At 45.2% G+C, this 18,154-nt stretch overlaps 1 protein-coding gene across 3 annotated transcripts in view; it reads left to right on the top strand.

The window, feature by feature from the left end:
- The first annotated feature begins 446 nt into the window (after positions 1 to 446).
- The window catches only part of STUM (stum, mechanosensory transduction mediator homolog), a 45,399-nt gene continuing 27,691 nt past the window's right edge, over positions 447 to 18,154 (top strand). For 2 of the 3 annotated variants that reach the window (XM_062605716.1, XM_062605717.1), the window contains exon 1: positions 447 to 727. In XM_062605716.1, the coding sequence (XP_062461700.1) occupies positions 541 to 727 (187 nt within the window). In that variant the 5' untranslated portion in view covers positions 447 to 540. The remainder of the gene's footprint in view (positions 728 to 18,154) is intronic. The other variant, XM_062605718.1, reaches the window with a different exon arrangement.

An 18,154-nucleotide genomic window follows, 5' to 3' on the forward strand; every position in this document is an offset into this window, starting at 1 on the left:
CTAGACCAGGTTGCTCCAAGCCCCGTCCAACCTGGCCTTGAACACTGCCAGGGATGGGGCAGCCACAGCTTCTCTGGGCACCCTGTTACCAGCGCCTCAGCACCCTCACAGGGAAGAATCTCTTTATATCCAACCTAAGTCTACCTGCTTAAGCTCGAACCCGATGATTTCGGACGGGTTGGCCAAGTTCGGTGCCCGCGTGAGAGGCCGGACACCCCTCACAGGCTGCGATGGACGGGGCGGAAGCAGCGCGGCCCAAACCGCCTCAGTCACCCGAGGTAGGGACACTTCCAACCGGTGACCGGCCGCTGAGCGACCCGCGGCGGGAGCCCCGGTGGGGTGATGAGGGATAACGGGACGCGGAGGGGAACGGCGCCGGCGTGGCGGGCACGGCTGCCCGTGAGGGGCGGGAGGAGCGGAGAGGAGAGGAGGGGAGGGGAGGGGTCGGCGCGGGCCCGCGCGGCGGCGGCGGGAGCGCGCTTGGCGGCAGCTGGTGTGGCCCGGCGGGGCACCGCCACCCTCGGCTGCACCGCGCCGGCCATGGATCCCTTCCCCAAGGACAGCGAGAGCGCGGCGGGCGGGGAGCCCAGCCGGGGCGCGGCCCCCTCCAGCGGGGTGGTGGTGCAGGTCCGGGAGAAGAAGGGCCCCCTGCGCGCCGCCATCCCCTACATGCCGTTCCCCGTGGCTGTCATCTGCCTCTTCCTCAACACCTTCGTGCCGGGGCTGGGTAAGGAGCTCCGCAGCCCCGCGCTGGGGCCAGGCGGCAGGGCGAGGGGGGTCTATGGGGCGAGCGGTTGCTGGCGGCGGGACGCGCTCTCCTCACCGGGGCCAGACCCCGACGCGGAGGCAACTTTCCTCGACGACGGCGCCGCGGGGAGGGAGGGAGGGAGGGAACGAGGGAACAAGGGAAGGAGCCGGAGCATCCCTGCGCCCCGGAGCAAAGTTTTGCGGCGGGGTCCCCGGGAAAGCCGTCGTGTTCCTTGGGACCGCCGCGGCGCCGTAGCGCGGCTTCCCGGGACAGCGGGCAGGGAGCGGGGCGTGCGGCCCCGGGGTCTGAGCGCCCATCCCCGCGCCTTCAGACCCGTGCGCCCGTCCGCTCCAGGCGGGGCACAGCCCCGCGCAGGGAATGGCGTGGTTTCGGGCTGTCACGGCTCTTGCGAACTGGCATGTTAGTCCGAGGACCGAGGCGCACCGCGACCGTGTCACTCAGCAGCTGCAGAGGCAAGCTGCCCGAGTTTCCTCAGGAGACCCTTGGAAAATGTTGGTCCTGTAGCATTGCCCTAAGGATGTCCGGAGAAACTGGGGATTCACGGTTTCTCGATATGAAGTCCCTAGTGAGTGACTCGGGTAACGCATCCGTGAGCTGTGGCTGTGATCACAGAACAGTTTGGATTAGAAAGCACCTCAAAGCTCATCCAGTTCCAATCCCCTGCCACGGGCAGGGATTCCACTAGAGCAGGTTGCTTCAAGCCCTGTCCAACCCGGCCTTGAACACTGCCAGGGATGGGGCAGCCACAGCTTCTCTGGGCACCCTGTGCCAGCGCCTCACCACCCTCACAGGAAAGAATTTTAATCCCTTCTCTATTTCACTTTACTGCTTTTTAGTTCAGAAATACTCATTCACTGCAACCAGAGCCTAGACTTTGAACAGTTACAAAGGCACCTGGAACTGAGAACTAAACACAAACATTCCAGCTGCAGGCAAAACCATCACATTTAAACAAACCCAAACCCATTAGTCCATACCTTAAATCTCTTGTAGTCCTTTCTTGTCAGCCTTTTCTGCTACTCTGGCCACTGCAGAAGCCTTCTTTGTGGTATGCGAGTATCTCCCAGCTTGCCCTGCTTTTAAAGAACTACTTAACTGCTTGGTGTGTTTCAGGTGGCTTAATTCTTTCATGAATCTGAAATTCTCTAAGTTCTTCTGATTAAAATATCACTTAAGTCTGAGTGGTAAACCGTGTGCAGTGTGTACAAGCCAGTGCTATTCCAGTGTGTTTGCTTTGAACCTGCAGATGTGTTTCAGAGGGAAACTTCCACTGTTTGAAATAGCTCCGAATTTTCTTGTGGAAAGAATGGCATTGTGCTTCCAGCTGTAATGCTGCATGCTCAGGTGTGTTGCTTTCACAGCCCTTGTGCGCAGCCACCTGCAGAACCTGGAGTGATGCATCAAACAGAAACTCCCCGGTTGAGTGCTTCCATGGGGTTTTAGGTTATGGTTATTTAGCAGTTAATTTCCCACCATCTTCAGAGAGAGCTGTTCAAAGCCAGAGCTTTCAAAGAGAATGTAGTTTTCCATTGGCATCAAAGAAACTACATCTTCACTGCAGATGTACAAGAAAAAAACCTGACTTACCCTGTCCTTTTCCTCATTTGAATGATCTTATACTTCAAACTGTGCTGCTTTCCACAGCACAGTAGAAAACACTCTGTGTTCTTCTTCATCCTAGGAGGGTAGATCTCCATAAGCCATCCTCGTGCCAGAGCTGGCTTGAGGTGTGACTATCTCTGGCTGCTGCTGCAGGGCTGCTGGACATAGCCAGTGTTGTGCCTTCCATCGCATAGAAGACATTGGTGAAGGAGAACAGTAGTTCTTCTACAGTAGTGTTTCTTTTAAGGTAGTGCTTCTTTTCCAAGGGCAAGTGTATAAGGCTCCCAATCTGTGCTGGCTTGAAAGCTTGAGAGGTGAATCTGGACTCTGCAGCCACGTTGGTTGCGTTATCACCAACTGGTTGCACCAGCCCAAATGGATTTAATCCTATTTCGGGGTTGGTTTTTCTTTTTCAACAGGCAGAGATGTTTTTTTTTAAGCTTGTTTTCCATTTCAGCAGTGCTTTCTGGCTGTCAGCACCACTGTTCCTCCCAATCTTCTGCTGCAGAAGTAGCAAAACAAACAAACTACAAATCAAATCCATGTGGTGCTCTCACAGATTGGTGAAAAGCATCATTTGGAGATGCATCCTGAACTCTGTATGCAAAGCATAGCACTCAGGCTGTGCATAAATGAACCATTCTCTTAATGAAGCTGCTAATATCATATGCATTTTGATAGAAAATTTACTCCCCGATAATATACACTAGAAGTGACTAGAATATGGCTATTTACAATCACAGGCATATCCTGTCCTATATCACATAGCCCACACATAAGGGGAAACAGGAGGAACACAAATCTACTGGCAGGAATAGTCAGAGTAAAAAGGGATCTTGTGTTATTGTCGCACTTCAGCCATCTCGATGAACTGAGCAACACTTGTAAAATAAATACTGTTTGCAGTGGTGTGAAGTGTTCGTGTCTAAGATGTGAGCCTGTTCCCAGGGAAGTTAATGGCAAAATTCCCATCGATTCCTGTAGTCCAGATTTATAACATGTTAAAATGATGTTTCACAGGCTTGCTGTTTATTTGGCCTGCTTAGGTGGGGAGTGTGACTGTGTTTACAGGGCAATGGAGGTTCTGTTTTTCAGTCCCTGAATTCATTCCTCCCTTACTTTGTACGTAGCTGTCATTCATGTGTAGACTCTGCAGTTCAATTGCAATGAAGGGTCAGAAGCCACTGGAATACACAGGAAAATTGGCAGCACCAAATACACCAAGCGTTCCACTGCTTGGAGGCTGGTGCGTTTGAGGTGTTCATTAGTGCTCAGTACCTCAAAACAGTGATATCCAACAGAGCCTGGGCTCCGTTGCAGGCTACCAGATACTCAGGTAGTCCCAGCATCTGAAAGCCTCTATTTTTTTTTTTTTTTTAAGTAATTTAAAGTAATTCCCCTGTATTATGCAAGTCATCTGTGAGGGTGAAATCTGAGAATCTGAAACCTTCAGTTTCTTTTCCCTTTCCACTCTTAGTGTTTTGCAGTAGTACTCTATTTGGACAGGAGAAGTAGCACTTTCTCTTTGTTGATAGTCACTTCATTTTTTCCAGTTGGTTAATTTTCAGGGTTCTATGCAGGATCCCACAGCTGCAGGTTTTAAGATGCATTGTAAACTGGGGTTTAATTACTTTTTGCATAATATGTTACAAAAGACTCATGGTGCGTTTTTCATACCCGGCGGATATGTTAACTTTCATCTTGCCAAAACTTGCCAAATACAACCTAAAAAAGCTTGATTAGCCCATCTACTTGTAATCTGTTTTGCAGAACAGCCTTGGATTTACACATTGCTTCCATGCACTGGGATAGACACAACCACTTGGAGATGTCCTGGATCAGGATTTTCCATGGTCTGATGCGATCTTCCCTGTCTGTATGGGATAGGGCTGCAGGGCTGAGCTGTAATGAAGGTGTCCCTAGCTCAGGTTCATAAAAAGAGCAGCTAGAACCAAAGGGAGAAGGGGGAGCTGGTGTTATCAGTGAGTGCTGTAACAACACCCATTGTGCTGTTGGCTACCAACGATCTAGCTCTGCCGCAAGCACCCTGTGCCACCTTTAGTTTGGCTTAGAGCTTCTGGAGCAGGCTCTGAGGCCTTGGGGTCAAATCATGCTGTGACAAGCTCTAGAGAACGGAAGGTGGTGACACCACCAGGTAAATGGTGGTGTATCCTCTCTTTTCCAGCTCCCGCAGGACTGAGCAGTGTGCACCTCCAGCCGGTACGTGCTGCAGATGGCAGTTGAGAGAAGGGGCTGGCCCTGCCCTTTAGCTGGCAGACTGTGTTCTCTTGGAGCTGCCGTGTGCCAGTCAGCGTGGGAGAAGATCTGGCTCCTTGTCATTCCCTGAGCTGATACATGGGAATCTTGCCCTCCTTCCTACCCGTTTTTCCGTCCCTCAACATCACGTGTGTGGGAGGGGGGAAACGAAGAAACGAGAACTTGAGGCAAATGTGAGAAGCGAGTGGAATTATCTCAAAGTATGAGGTATTCTCCAAGATGAATCCCTCCTGTCAGGAAGGGGGTGGACTTTTGGATCACAGCCTGAATTACTCTATTTTTATGCAGGGAGTAATTGAAATACGTAACGTGAAATTGTGTTAGCGCAGGATAGGAGAGCAGCCACCCATGTGCCGTGAAATAGCCGGTGGAGGAGATCATGAGGGACAGCTTCTCACAGATAGCTACAGAAAGAAGGGATGATTCCCAGCCCGCTAAACTTTGTTCTCCACATTGTACAGCTCTCCTGTTCCTGGGTGTGTCAGCTCCGTACTGAGTCTTCTGCCATCTGTTAGTTCTGCTTGAATCTCGATAGAGCTCAAGGGCTAGACCTTCAACTACGTAAATACAGCTTTACATGCTCAATTTATAGAAGCCAAGCATCTGCAGAAGGCTCTCATTAGAAGCCACGGCTCTCTTCAGCAGCGTGAGCTCTCCAAAGAGCTGCATAGAAGTGCAGAACACAACACCCAGGGAAGTTGCAGGGATGAGTGCTGCATAAAATTACCAATACCCATTTTATTTTTGTTGTTGGAATGGTAAATATGGATGCCTCAAGCAAACATCCATCGCCTTCATTATTGAAACAAAGACTTTCAAGGGAAGAAAACACATTTTCTTATCTGCAGTAGGACAAATACTGCAGAAAAGAAATAGGGGCTTTCCAGCCTCTGTGCATTGAGACCTCAAACTTGTTTTGGCTGTTGTCTTCTTAATCATGCTTGTTTTTCCCATGGACATGCAATCCAGTGAATCTGGGTGATGTACAAGCTGCTTTGTGGAAAACAGAAGTTTTTCAGGTGTTTTTATGGATCTGTGTTTGTGAACATTATTACCGGAACTCTTTAGCTAACGCTGCCTTTCAGTCTGTGACGTAGAGACTGCTGGTAGTCTGCAGAAACAAGCTATTTGCTCATGAAAGCGTAATTAAACAAAGCAAACTTCCTATCGGTAGGCTTCACTGTTGCATTTTGATCTTGACAGGATCAAAAAGTTCTTTGTGGTAATTTCTTCATCTGCTTGTGCAAGGCAACCTGTGATAGAATACCTGCATCCTGGTTACTGCTCCATCGCTGGCAGCAGTATCAGCTGTGCTGTACATATTCCTTACGGTGAGGTAAAGCTGGGCACAAGAAGCACTGAATCTGCAGGTTTCTGCTCCTGCAGGTTCTGTTCTTGTCAGTATGGAGAAATCCATTGATTTTTTTCCTAAAACAAAGATTTAAGTGACAAATCTAAATGTCTTATATAACTCACTTGGCTGATCAGATTGAACAGGCACTCGACAATCTTGCCAGCACAGGGTAGTCTGGAATATTTTTGTGCCACGAAGTTTCTGGACCATCTAAAATGACAAACAAGCTTGAAAAAGATCAGAAGTGGTTCTCAGATAATTTGTGATCAGAATAAATGCCAAATTATTTCAAGTTTGTGGCTCCTTGGTTGCGGCAACTCCAGCTTTGTATGTGATCAGCAGAAAAACAAGTAGGTTTTATCTCTGCTGAGGGATCTGGCGTGCTCCCTCGGTTTTAATCCAGTGTCCAATGGCACCATGCCCTGATGTGTTTTAGGAAAAAAAAAGCTGCTTTCTGCTTTGTGGCTCCATTTTATTAGCCCATACTTGCCTGAATACTTAATATAGTCTATTCTTGTTCCCTTTCCTGTGCTTTACACTGAATCTCTTCCTTGACTTTATCCCCTTAGCCGTAATAGTCACATATGTACCAGCCATCATCCTCCCATAGCTCATTCTTGACTGCAGTCTCTATCACAGTTGAAATATTTAGTACTGTTTATGCCCTTTGGTCAGTATTTGCTCTTCATTCCTAGTTGGTAGAAGTCAGCTGTTGAGCTCTACTTGCATTTACAATGACTTCTTGGTTCATTTTGCTGTCAAGCTGTGCACCAGCCTAGTGCTGCTGCTTTTCCATTGCTGCCACACCAACTTAAATGCAAACAAGTTTCTCTTCCCTCCCTCATGCCTTCTGTTTCCATCAAAATAGAAGACAAAAGAAATGGCCAGTGACATTTTTCACTGGGTTTTGTTCACTGCTTGTCATCGAAGCAGTTCTGTGGAGGTACTCATTACTTAACGAATACGTAAGGAGATGGAGTTCGCTCAGCATCTTGCAGTCCTGTTTGCCATTTAATGCAATTTGGACAAATGTACTTGAAGATTTAGAGCGAAGGTGGGAGCAGGCAGGAGAGATGAGCTGTTCAATGGCCAGGTAAACCAACTGAATTTTAAGGAGTCTGGAATGCTGTTCCAGAAGAAGGTTGTGATGATAGAGAATCAAGCCCAGAAGGAGAAAAGTCCATTCACTGATAATTGGTGAGAATGCCAAAGCACTGAAACTTCTTGCAGCAAGAGAGAAAAGGAGTGAAAGGATTTGAAGATGAAAGTGCATTTTGGCTGGTCTGGATTGCAGGATGGGCTGAATTGTTCTGCTGTGAATCAGTGGGTGTCAGAGGTGTACAAAGTGATGAAGCACAATTGCCTGCAGCAGTTTGCAGGCAACAAACTTTATCTCTGCTCTGTAGTGGTTGTGTTCAGGATAGGCAAGGGAGGAGCAGGAAGCAGAAACAAGGTTCCTCAGGCTCTTCCTTAGCCATCAAATCCCATGAACACAAACACAGCCATAGCAGCTGGCAAAAAGAACAAGGGTGAATTTTAGATGGACACAATTTTGTATTCTGTGGAGAAAGGAGTGATTGGATACTGAAGGGATTCTAAATTAGTCCCTAAGTTTGAAAAAGGGACTGGAATGTGCAATTAATTTATGAAAACTTTGATTCAGAGGTAACCTGGAAAAGAGAGAAGGAAAAGAGCTTTCTTCTTTTCTTCCTTTCTATGAGATATTAATGTCAATCTGTCACATAACATTCTGTTGTCTTTGGACTTGTCTTCATTTTAGAAGTCTGCATTTAAAGTTACACAGTTGCAGCACTGCAGTGGATGTATATAGGCTTGGTTGTAGCACTGTGCAAAGATGCTAGTCAATGGAGATAGGATAGAATAGTTCAGTTGGAAGGTAGCTACAATGATCGCCTAGTCCAACTGCCTGTCCACTTCAGAGCTGACCAAAAGCATGTTAGGGGCATTGTCGAAATGCCTCTTGAACACTGAAAGGCTTGGGGCATCGACCACCTCTCTAGGAAGCCTGTTCCAGTGTCTGACCACCCTCTTGGTGAAGAAACGTTTCCTCGTGTCCAGTCTAAACCTCCCCTGGTGCAGCTTTGAACCATTCCCACATGTCCTATTTCTGAGTACCGGGGAGCAGGGCTCAGCACCTCCCTCTCTACTTCCCCTCCTGAAGGAGCTGTAGAGAATGATGAGGTCACCCCTCAGCCTCCCTTTCTCCAAACTAGATAAACCCAGGATCCTCAGTCCCCCCTCCCAGGACATCCTTCCAGCCTGTATCTGAAAGAAGGTAAACCAGTGCTTGGGATGTTTTTAGCATGAAGGTTCTGGCAAACCTTACTGACACTTAAAAACATCATCAGTGCCTTACACAAGTTCTGCTGGAAGTTACTGCTCTGGCAGCAAGGGAAGCAGAAGGGAATGCTCACCTCTGCTGCAGCTATTGCAGTTCACAGCCCAGCATCTTGCTTGAAACTGCAGTTAGAGCTCATTTGCCTTTCAGATGCTGCTCTGTGAACTAGAGCACTTGTGGTGTGATGCGCGCTTAAGGAAGCTGGTGTGGCAGCCATAACAGAGCTGATGTGTTCCGCAGCAGAGAGCTGCATCACACAGCAACCTTAGGCATCATTGAATACAAGCCAGATGCAGGACATGACATCAACATGGGCCTCACGTGAGAAAGAAAAGTTTCTGTCGGTCAGCTTGCTTTAGGGATTCAAGGAATGTAAACCCTGGGTTTCCCTAATTCTGCTGAAGATTGGGAATTTTTCATAAAGCGAAGGAGTTAATTCCTCTTCCCAGGTTTTTTGAGCATTTGTGTTAACTAGGAGCTCCAAAAGGAAAATATTGTAAAAGCCTGAGAAAAATCACATGCAGTTCTACGTGGCTATATTTCACTTGTTGAGTCCCAAATGTTTTAGATTTACTAGGTTTCATTCGGTGTAGAGTCAAGGAAAAAATAAGTAGAACAGAATATTTGATTTAAAATACTCATTTCCACAGGCTGTTTTTTCTCCATCTTACCACTTTAGATGGAGTTAGAAGCTGCTCCCACCCTCCTTCCTCCTTATTTTAAAGTCCTTATAATAAAGGCAGTTCAAAGCTCAGTTTTTCCATTCCAAGTGAGTTACAGGCCAAGCAATTTCTACTTGATAGACCCTCAAGAGGTCTAGCAATACAGTCCTGACTCCAACCACATTTGGTGTTTCCTTAGAACCCTGTCCCCTGAGGCTCTTGATTACATGAGAATCTTTGCTTTTAAGAAGAGGAAGAAAAATGAACTCTCATGGCTTCGGAGCAGGATTTGAAGACATGATCCTGTCTCAAGAAAAGGGAGGCAAATGGAGGGGGAAGGAAAGCTTCGGAGAACCTGATTAATGATGTTTCAGCACTATTATACTGAGCAATAATGACGGCAATATTATACTGAGCTTTAAAATAGAAGCAGATACGTTGCTAACTAATCTACAACTCTGCCAGACTAGAGCATCCCATGCACACTTATGTCTTTGAGCATATGATCATGAAATACCCAGACTAGTAAATATAAATGAGATGGTTGATGAAAGCTGATTGCTAATACGCTAACTTAGAAGTTCCAGTATAAGCATAGAATCATAGAATGGTTTGGGTTGGAAAGGACCTTAAGATCACCTAGTTCCAACCTGTCTGCCATGGGCAGAGACACCTCACACTAAACCATGTCACCCAAGGCTCTGTCCAACCCGGCCTTGAACACTGCCAGGGATGGAGCATTCACAGCCTCCCTGGGCAACCCATTCCAGTGCCTCACCACCCTCACAGGAAAGAATTTCTTCCTTATATCCAATCTAAATCTCTGTTGCATACCCAAGGGATATTCATGGTGAAATCTTGCTAGAGGGAAGAGTGAATACAATCAATAGAGAAGCTCTTGAGACATAATTGTGTTCACCACAGGGGCTCAACCTGTACCACATGTCTAACTTGAGTAGCAATGCTTATACAAGGAACTGCACGGGGCACCAAGACTGCCATCTTTGTGAACATGAATTTAAATCTATCACAGCTAATTATTCATCATCTCACCATCTTGCCATTTATCAAGGCTGAGCTCTTAGTTTGCCGCAAGCGCTGATGAATATTTACACGACACCTAAAAGTGCCCTGAGTTTGTGGGCAGTGATTTTGTCGGGTATACACAAGCAAGTTTGTAAAGGATGCAAAACCTGGATGGTCAAATTAACCTTGAGATTGTGTTGGAAAAAAATTAACTCCTTCAAAATAAGAATGTTGTTTTCATAGAGTGTTTGTACGTATTTAGGTAAGCCCTTGAAGAAGTGAGATGTTAATGAAGATTTAATAAACTAGATTATAATGAGCCACTGCTAGGAGTTTACCATGTTAAAAAGTTGAGTCATTTTACAAAGTATGAATCATAATATTTATACAAAATATTTTACCTGAAACAAAATAAGCCCAGTGATACATTAGTATAACCCTGTCCAGCTGAAACAGTTTTGCTGTTTCAAGTTTAGAATATGTATTTATTTGTATGTATTCATCTATTACACATACCCAGATGGTGAGGTGGGATCTTGGGTTTAAGTAATTTCTTCCTTATGTATGTAGGTAACCATTTGTTGTATGTTTTTCAAAGGCATTCATAAAAGAATGAATTTTAGGTTTCATAAATGGTTTTGTTAATTTGCTATTTTTATAATACTTGCAAGACCTCCTCTGTTGCCATGACAATTTGATTTCCATAAACATGGTTTTTTGTGTGCGTGAATATCGAACATTGTATTTTCTATGCTGTGCTGGGAGGAGATGGCAACTTGATACCATAGGAATCACTATGCAGAGAGGTTCATACAGTCAGGCCTCTTTCACTGACACTGGTCAAGACTCGATTCTTTATAGTAAGAAAAAATAAGCCCTTGGATCGAGGTTTATATATTTGTATTTCCTGTAAATTAAGAGACTATTTTTCCATGTCTCCTTGTAAACATGGGTTTGGAGTCAGGAAGTTTTCAGTTGCCTTTCCACTGAAAATTGCTTCCAAGAATCTGAAGACTAAATTCTAGCCAAGAGTATGGCTGGACCTCCTTGGATCTACATATACAAAAGAGTTGTAAGGGCATACAACTCATTGTCCTGCAACCCGGTGTGGAGTTGGTTTCGTGGTGGAAGGGATTCACAGGAGATTCAGGCCTGTGAGAAAGTGGGTGAAAATGGAGATGTGTGAGGTGCAACAAGAACAAAATCCTTTCTAGCAGTGGGATCATCTCCACACCTGGCGTTTGTCTTTGTGAAACGATTGCAACAAACCAGCCTTGTTTCCAAACCCATTTGCACCGGAGTGGTCATTGAGTAACCTGTTGAAAGGAGTAGCTACATTGGTTTTGATGTAGACATTTGGGTTAGTGCACATTCTGTGGGTTGGCCATTAAATTATCTTCCTTGATCTATTTAATTGTGAAAGCATTGCCATATCTTCCTGTCTGTACTACCAGGATAATGGTTTTGCTATGTGTCTCTTTCCTTTCGCTCTGCACCTGGCAAATTGATCAATAACAGAGGAGGCTTAGCAGGGGGTTTAGAAAACCAATCATAGGGTCATAGAATGGTTTGGGTTGGAAAGGACCTTAAGATCATCAAGTTCCACCCCCCTGCCATGAACAGGGACACCTCACACCAAACCATGCCACCCAAGCCTCTGTTCAACCTGGCCTTGAACACCGCCAGGGATGGAGCATTCACCACTTCTTTGGGCAACCCATTCCAGCGCCTCATCACCCTCACAGTAAAGAACTTCTTCCTTTTATCCAACCTGAACTTTCCCTGCTTTAGTTTAAATCCCTTACTCCTTGTCCTACCACTACAGTCCCTAATGAAGAGTCCCTCCCCAGCATCCCTATAGGCCCCCTTCAGATACTGGAAGGCTGCTATGAGGTCTCCACGCAGCCTTCTCTTCTCCAGGCTGAACAGCCCCAACTTTTCTCAGCCTGTCTTCATACAGGAGGTGCTCCAGCCCCCTGATCATCCTTGTGGCCTCCTCTGTACTTGTTCCAACAGCTCCATGCCCTTCTTACATTGAGGACACCAGAACCGCGCACAGTGCTGCAAGTGGGGTCTCACGAGAGCAGAGTAATACTATTTTTTAAATAACCCCAATATTTAAGCCTCAGCATCATGAGGTTTTTTTCCTCCTACTGAAATTCTATTGTGGCTACAGAGGGCTGGTGGGATGGTTCCTTGTCTCGTGTAAAAGAGAAAAGAGCACAGAAGCTACAATCACTGGCAATTGTGAATACAGAAACGTTCTTTTGTTTTCTCTTTTAAAATCCACAAGGTAGTTTTATACATTGACTTGCATCTGAGTATTTATTTCACTCAGCCCTCTGCGCCTCCCACACATCCCACAGAAACAGCATTCAAATGGATCCTCCTTTGAAGCTGACTCCCTGAGGTGGTCTAACTTTCATCTTACTTCCATTGGTCAGCTGTACCCAGTGACCTGATTTCTGTGCCTTGAGACCCAGTCCCTTATACTGTGTACTGCCACAGAAGGCCCACATTCATTCGCACCCATGTGGCAGAGGTGTACGTAGCTGCACAAGTGCAAAGCAGAGCTTGGACCAAGCCGTGAGTGTCAATAGAAGAACTGGGAGGACTCTTGTGTTCAGCCATCAGCCGTTCTGTGTCTTGATCCAAATAACTCCTTACACACAAGGGTTCCAACAGGCAAATTCTCATTTCCATCAGAGTTAAGCCTCAGTATTCCCGCTTCGGATGGTAGATTTGGCAAACATAGTTAAAAGTAAGATCTCTCTGTGCTGTTGAATGTTAGTAAAAGATTCAAAGCTGACAATGAATACAAGATCTTTTTTTCTGTATATTAGCTAAATATGGTATACATGGTACCATTGAAAATCTGGCACATGTGTTTGTATGTTCTGATCTCAGATCGGTGCTTACAATCCACTAGATGTTCTTTCAGTGCTCATTTAGTCTGTGTGCCAAGGCAGACTTGGACAGAGAGGATGTCCCCTTTCTAGCTGCTCTGTGGACTCCAGGTCACATTGCTGGGAGCAACAGTCATTTGAACTAGTGCAAATCAGGTACAAAACCTTCCCGTGTCAAGCTAAACCCACTTACCAAAACTGAGAATCCACAATGTGCAGCAGTGTGATGTTGAGCCTCTAGGATTTTTAATTCTTCTAACATTGAGCTAGCCCCTTGAGCCTGTTCCTGCTGAGTATGACTGTGAAGAACTGAGCTCTTACATTGCACTTAAAACCAGGGAAGACTCTTCCTATGTTGCAGTACCAAGTTGGACTTCCCAAATCAGCCAGCAACCAAATCTGAGGCTGTTGCATCACAAAACTTACTCTGCTTTCTCCTTTACAAGTGAGGTTGTTTTAAATATTTATGACACTTCACACACTACTAAATGTTCTTTAGCATGCTTAGGAAAAGGAATGATACATAAATGACACAATACCTTATTTCAGTGACTGTGATATAAGTCTTCCCTGAGAAGTCCTCTCTTTACTGGTGTGACAAGTGCCAAGTAGGTACTTCAGCAGGGTAAGTCCTATTACAGTACAGAAACATGAAGGAAGAGTTATGTCACACATTTAGAGTGTTTACAGTCTGAATGGAGAAGTGAGAGGAAGTGACCTGCTGCAGATTGTTCAGGAAGTTAGTGGCAGAACCGGCAAGAGAATCTACATGGACATGTAGTCCATTCAGTCCCTCAAATCCCACAGCCATACTTTAGCTTCCATTGATCTCTTCCAAGGAAAATGTTTTTAATGAACTGCCTCCATCACTCTTGCACTTTGTGTTCAACAGGAAGCAAGGTGGTATCTGTGCCATGCGTTAGTGAAAAAGCAATGAATAAGTAGGATGGACAAGGCAGTCGGTAGTTCGGATGGGCTGGTTACCCCCTCACGGGATCCTATGATCTGCTTTATGCCTGTGAACGCTACACGCTGTCTTGTATGAAGGGAACTTCAGCATGTTTTAGTTAGTACATGGCAAAAGACCCCAAAGCCAAACAAGCACAGATGCACCCTAGAGTTGCCATTTAAAAGAACACCAATTTGTACTGTGCCTTGTAGTTTAGTATTAACAGATATTTGCAGTAAGTAGGTTCCACTGTGTTCCTGCTTGTTTATGCCACGATTGTGTGCAAAATGAGGCCTGTGGCCTTAAAATGTACCATTTTAAAATGCATTATACAGTTGTGTAGGTGACCATGGCACTGTACAGACAGAAGAATGGTTCCTACCCCAGAAGGTTGCGATATAAATGTAGCCCCAAGAGTCAGATCTGATTTAAAAGAAATCTTAATAAAACCCCACAATACAGTGTAATGAAAAGAAAAATACTTCCTTGAGTTGTATGTTTAAAGGCAGAGTTTTAAAGGCACAGCTGGGACTTGTTTCTTAGCAACAGGGCTCATCTAAGCCATACAAACACTGTCATGTTGGAAAAAGATACCCTCAAGAAAGGCAGTATGAAAGGAGCTAGAAACATCAAATTTAGATGTCTTCCTGCTGTTGCAGGAGCATTTCATCAGCACTGAAAAGCCTTCAGGCAACAACCAAGGTAATTTTGATCTACTGTAGTGATTAGAACAAAACCCTTGTCTTTACTGCTCTTTCTCAGCATGGAGTAATGGCAGAGGTATCAAGTTATGTGCATTGGTATTACAGAGATACCATAAACCATAGTTTAGGTCCCATCTTCCTTGTGTATCCATAACAACACAGCTGCAGTCTACACCGAGGGTATGGAAGTCCTGCAGGACAAAGTCCTTGCTCTGTTGCAGCTCATGCTGTATCCAGTACTAGATGTTTCAGAGGAAGGCCTTTAATGAGCAGAGTTGACTGCAGTAACTTACGAAATGCTAAGATGAAGGGAGAACTAGATAAAGGGCTGCTGTTGGATGGTATGGACATTAGGAGAGAAGTGTCAGTATGTTCAAAACAGAAGAGAAAAATATATGCAGAATTATTTGCATATGTAGAAGAAATATTGAAGGGTTATAAATAGTTTCGGGCCAGACGTTTGAGAGGGATAAGAACCATGTTCGTGTTCGCTCCCTGCTGAGCAGTTTGGCTCAGCTGTTAAATCTTCACTAACTGGAACATAAAAAGCACTTTTCCAATAGCCTTGTATCGCCTTAATCCCAGATCTAAAATGTGATGTTTCACACAGATACCATGCATGGTGCAGGCTATGCCTGTCTTACATGATTTGCCACTAGGCTAGCAATGATGATACTGAACTCTTCCACAGCACCAGACAGGTTCTGCTTTGTACAGCCAGCCAATGTGTCAGCAAAAGCTCCAGCACCTTCTCCTATTACTCCTTTCTTCCTTAAGGTATGCTCTGACTTAGGGACTGCTACCCCACAAGTTGTAACTGCATTCCTCTTTTGTAGTAGCCTTTGACCTTTCTTCTATGTGTATTTTGATCAGTATTAGTTCAGTTAGTAGCAATGAGAGTTGATCACACTGTCTTTGCTTCTTCCAGTCCTCTTCCCATTCTCATCCCACCCCAAATCTGATCTTACCTTCTGTCAGATAGGCAAATAGAAGAGCAAGTTCCACATGACTCATAGCTACTAGCATATGCACTGGCTTGAAGCATCCTGCTGCCAAACACACCACCTCTGAGGTAAGGCATGGTGGGCTTTGTGCAAGGCATCATTCAGCCAGAAGGCTGAACACAATCCCGATGGCAGCTCAGGTTAGTCCAGTGCCCCCAAGAACAGAGGAAGAGTTATGGGGGAGCTTAAGCAACAATATTCATTCTACCTTTGCAGGAACAGGTTGGTTTTGAGGCTCTTTGCACAAAGAGCAGGGTGATCTGTGGATCTTGAGCTTAAACTTCCCTTCTTGCCATCATCTTTCCTTGCAAGGAGTCACCACAGGACAGTGGTTCCAGTTTTAGAGCACAGTATGATCATTACAGGCTTCAGATCCTACAGTAGGCCCTTCCACACTGTCCTAATCACTTTAATCTGAGATAGAGACATGTAGTTTGCTATGGATGGCTTTGATGTGTCAGTGTTAGTGGTCCTGTTCCAATCCAATGCCGAGGAAAGCAGTAAGATGCAGCTGCTTTGTGGTGTGGTCCTAGTGCATTGACAACTTTGGATTTTGGATGGAACAGATATTTTTCTTTAGAAAACACTAAGTGTAAAATTTAAGGTAATTTTTCATGATTGCATCTGGTTCAACAAATGTTCCTTTAAATGACAATAACAGGCTTCTGCTATCAGATTGTTCTGTGTAGCAGTCAGCTAAAAATACATGCTGATTTTTTTTGCCATTGCAGGCACAATAAAAGATGGCAGGATAGCGCTAATGTGTCAGATTGTTGCTTTTGTACAATACTGTACTAGGAATCATTTTGTAAAATGTGAGGGAAGAAAATTGCTCAATTTTTGAGTAAAATGAAAGAAAAATTAATTATTTTAGCTAGAAATGTGGGATTATTTGATGTTTAAGTGTAGGAAGCTGTAATAACTGTAGAAATAAACTTCAGGCGCCTATAGGAATTAGCATAGAAGAGTAAGGAACTGCTAAGCAGGAAGAGAACATTGTGGTATATAGCAGTATATCAGTGTTCAAAGAGTGGATCATTTCAGAGAGCACACAGTACCCCATGCTTTAAGGGGGGGAAGCATGAACTCGCCATGGTTTGTGCTAGTGAATAGCTGTGTCTCTGCCACTACTTCCTGACTTTGGGCAGGTGAAAGCATAGCCTTATGTTATTTGGTGGTTAGAACTGCAGATACCTATGTGTGTAAGAAGTATTTGACCTATTGATTAGTATCAAAAGAGTAAAGTCACACAGCAGTGATTTAGCTGATCTAGCCTTTATAAATTCTTAACATGGATGGGGACATTTAACTGTGTAAGTTGCTGCAACAAGTTACCTTGTGCCAGGAACTACAACAGATCCCCAACTCAGGTGTGGAGGTTGAGTTGCAGGGTGTATATAGGTAACAGGAACTGATGTTCATCAGCTCCAGAAGTCTTGGAAGAGAGAGCATTTGATATAGTGTGCAAAGGGAAATTCTGGCTGGAGAACAGGCTACAGTGATTGAAGTGAATGTAAGGAAAGAAGAACATTGAACTTGTTGACTTGAAAGAGAAAAGGAAAAAGTATTTGAGGTGACCAGAATGCATGGGAAAACGAGAGGGAGGAATTCAGTATGTAATTCTCCTCCTTCTCTTCACTTGTGAGCCTGATTGATGAGAAGGTGGTTGGTGGTGTCAGTGAGAAGCATTCACTATGCAAGGGAATGGAGTTTGACTTTGCCATCTTTGCTAAGACAAAAGGATGTTCAAGCAGAAATAACAGAAGGACTAGGCAGGACATGGGAAAAGTGTCCTGAAGATACACAGGAGCTGAGTCACTGGTATAGAAATAGAGATGGCACACGAAGGCTCGTGTGTGGATGGAGTTTGAAGAAGGCACGGTATGGAAAGAACAGAAAACGGGGAAGGGAGTTGGGGAAGCTCAGTCTGTGCTTCTGAAATAGGAAGAGAAAGATGTAAAGCAGGGTGAGAGATACTGAGGACATGATAGGAGAGAGAAATACAGAGGTCCCAGCACTCACACAGGCTCTTTGCTGAAACCATTGTCACTAAGGTCTGCAGAGGGGACTGAAGACTCATCTGCAAAAGAGAAGAAAATCGAGGTAATGTTGCAACATCTGCAGGACAGAGGGAGGGAGGAAGGCAGTTGGGGTTAGCTGGAGACAAGTGGAGCTGCAGGACTGACACAACTCTGCCGAAGTAGGAGACTTACAAGAGGCCTGTTTCTGTAGTGGGGTAAAGTGTAAATCTCACCTTCATTTCAGCTGTGCCGTCCCATAAACTGAATTCACATCACAGTGAATGTATGTGTCACAAGCAAACAGTGATAGAGTGAATCCAGAAATGAGCTTAAACCTCAGTCAGCTATGAGAAGCCATGGAGTTAGAGGAGCTGGATAAGTAGTCTCCCAGCTATACAGCTTTCAGGCACACAGCAAGGCTGGAGAGCCTGTCAGCGTGACCAGGCACTGTGGTCCTGCTCACATGGGGAGCAAGGAGAGCAGCCACACTGCCTGCTGTATGGAGCAGAACCTGTTCCTTA

This window comes from Pezoporus occidentalis, unplaced genomic scaffold, assembly GCF_034315485.1.
Source record: "Pezoporus occidentalis ecotype Australia unplaced genomic scaffold, CSIRO_AGI_Poc_V1 ctg93, whole genome shotgun sequence".
In the NCBI taxonomy this organism is placed as follows: domain Eukaryota; kingdom Metazoa; phylum Chordata; class Aves; order Psittaciformes; family Psittacidae; genus Pezoporus; species Pezoporus occidentalis.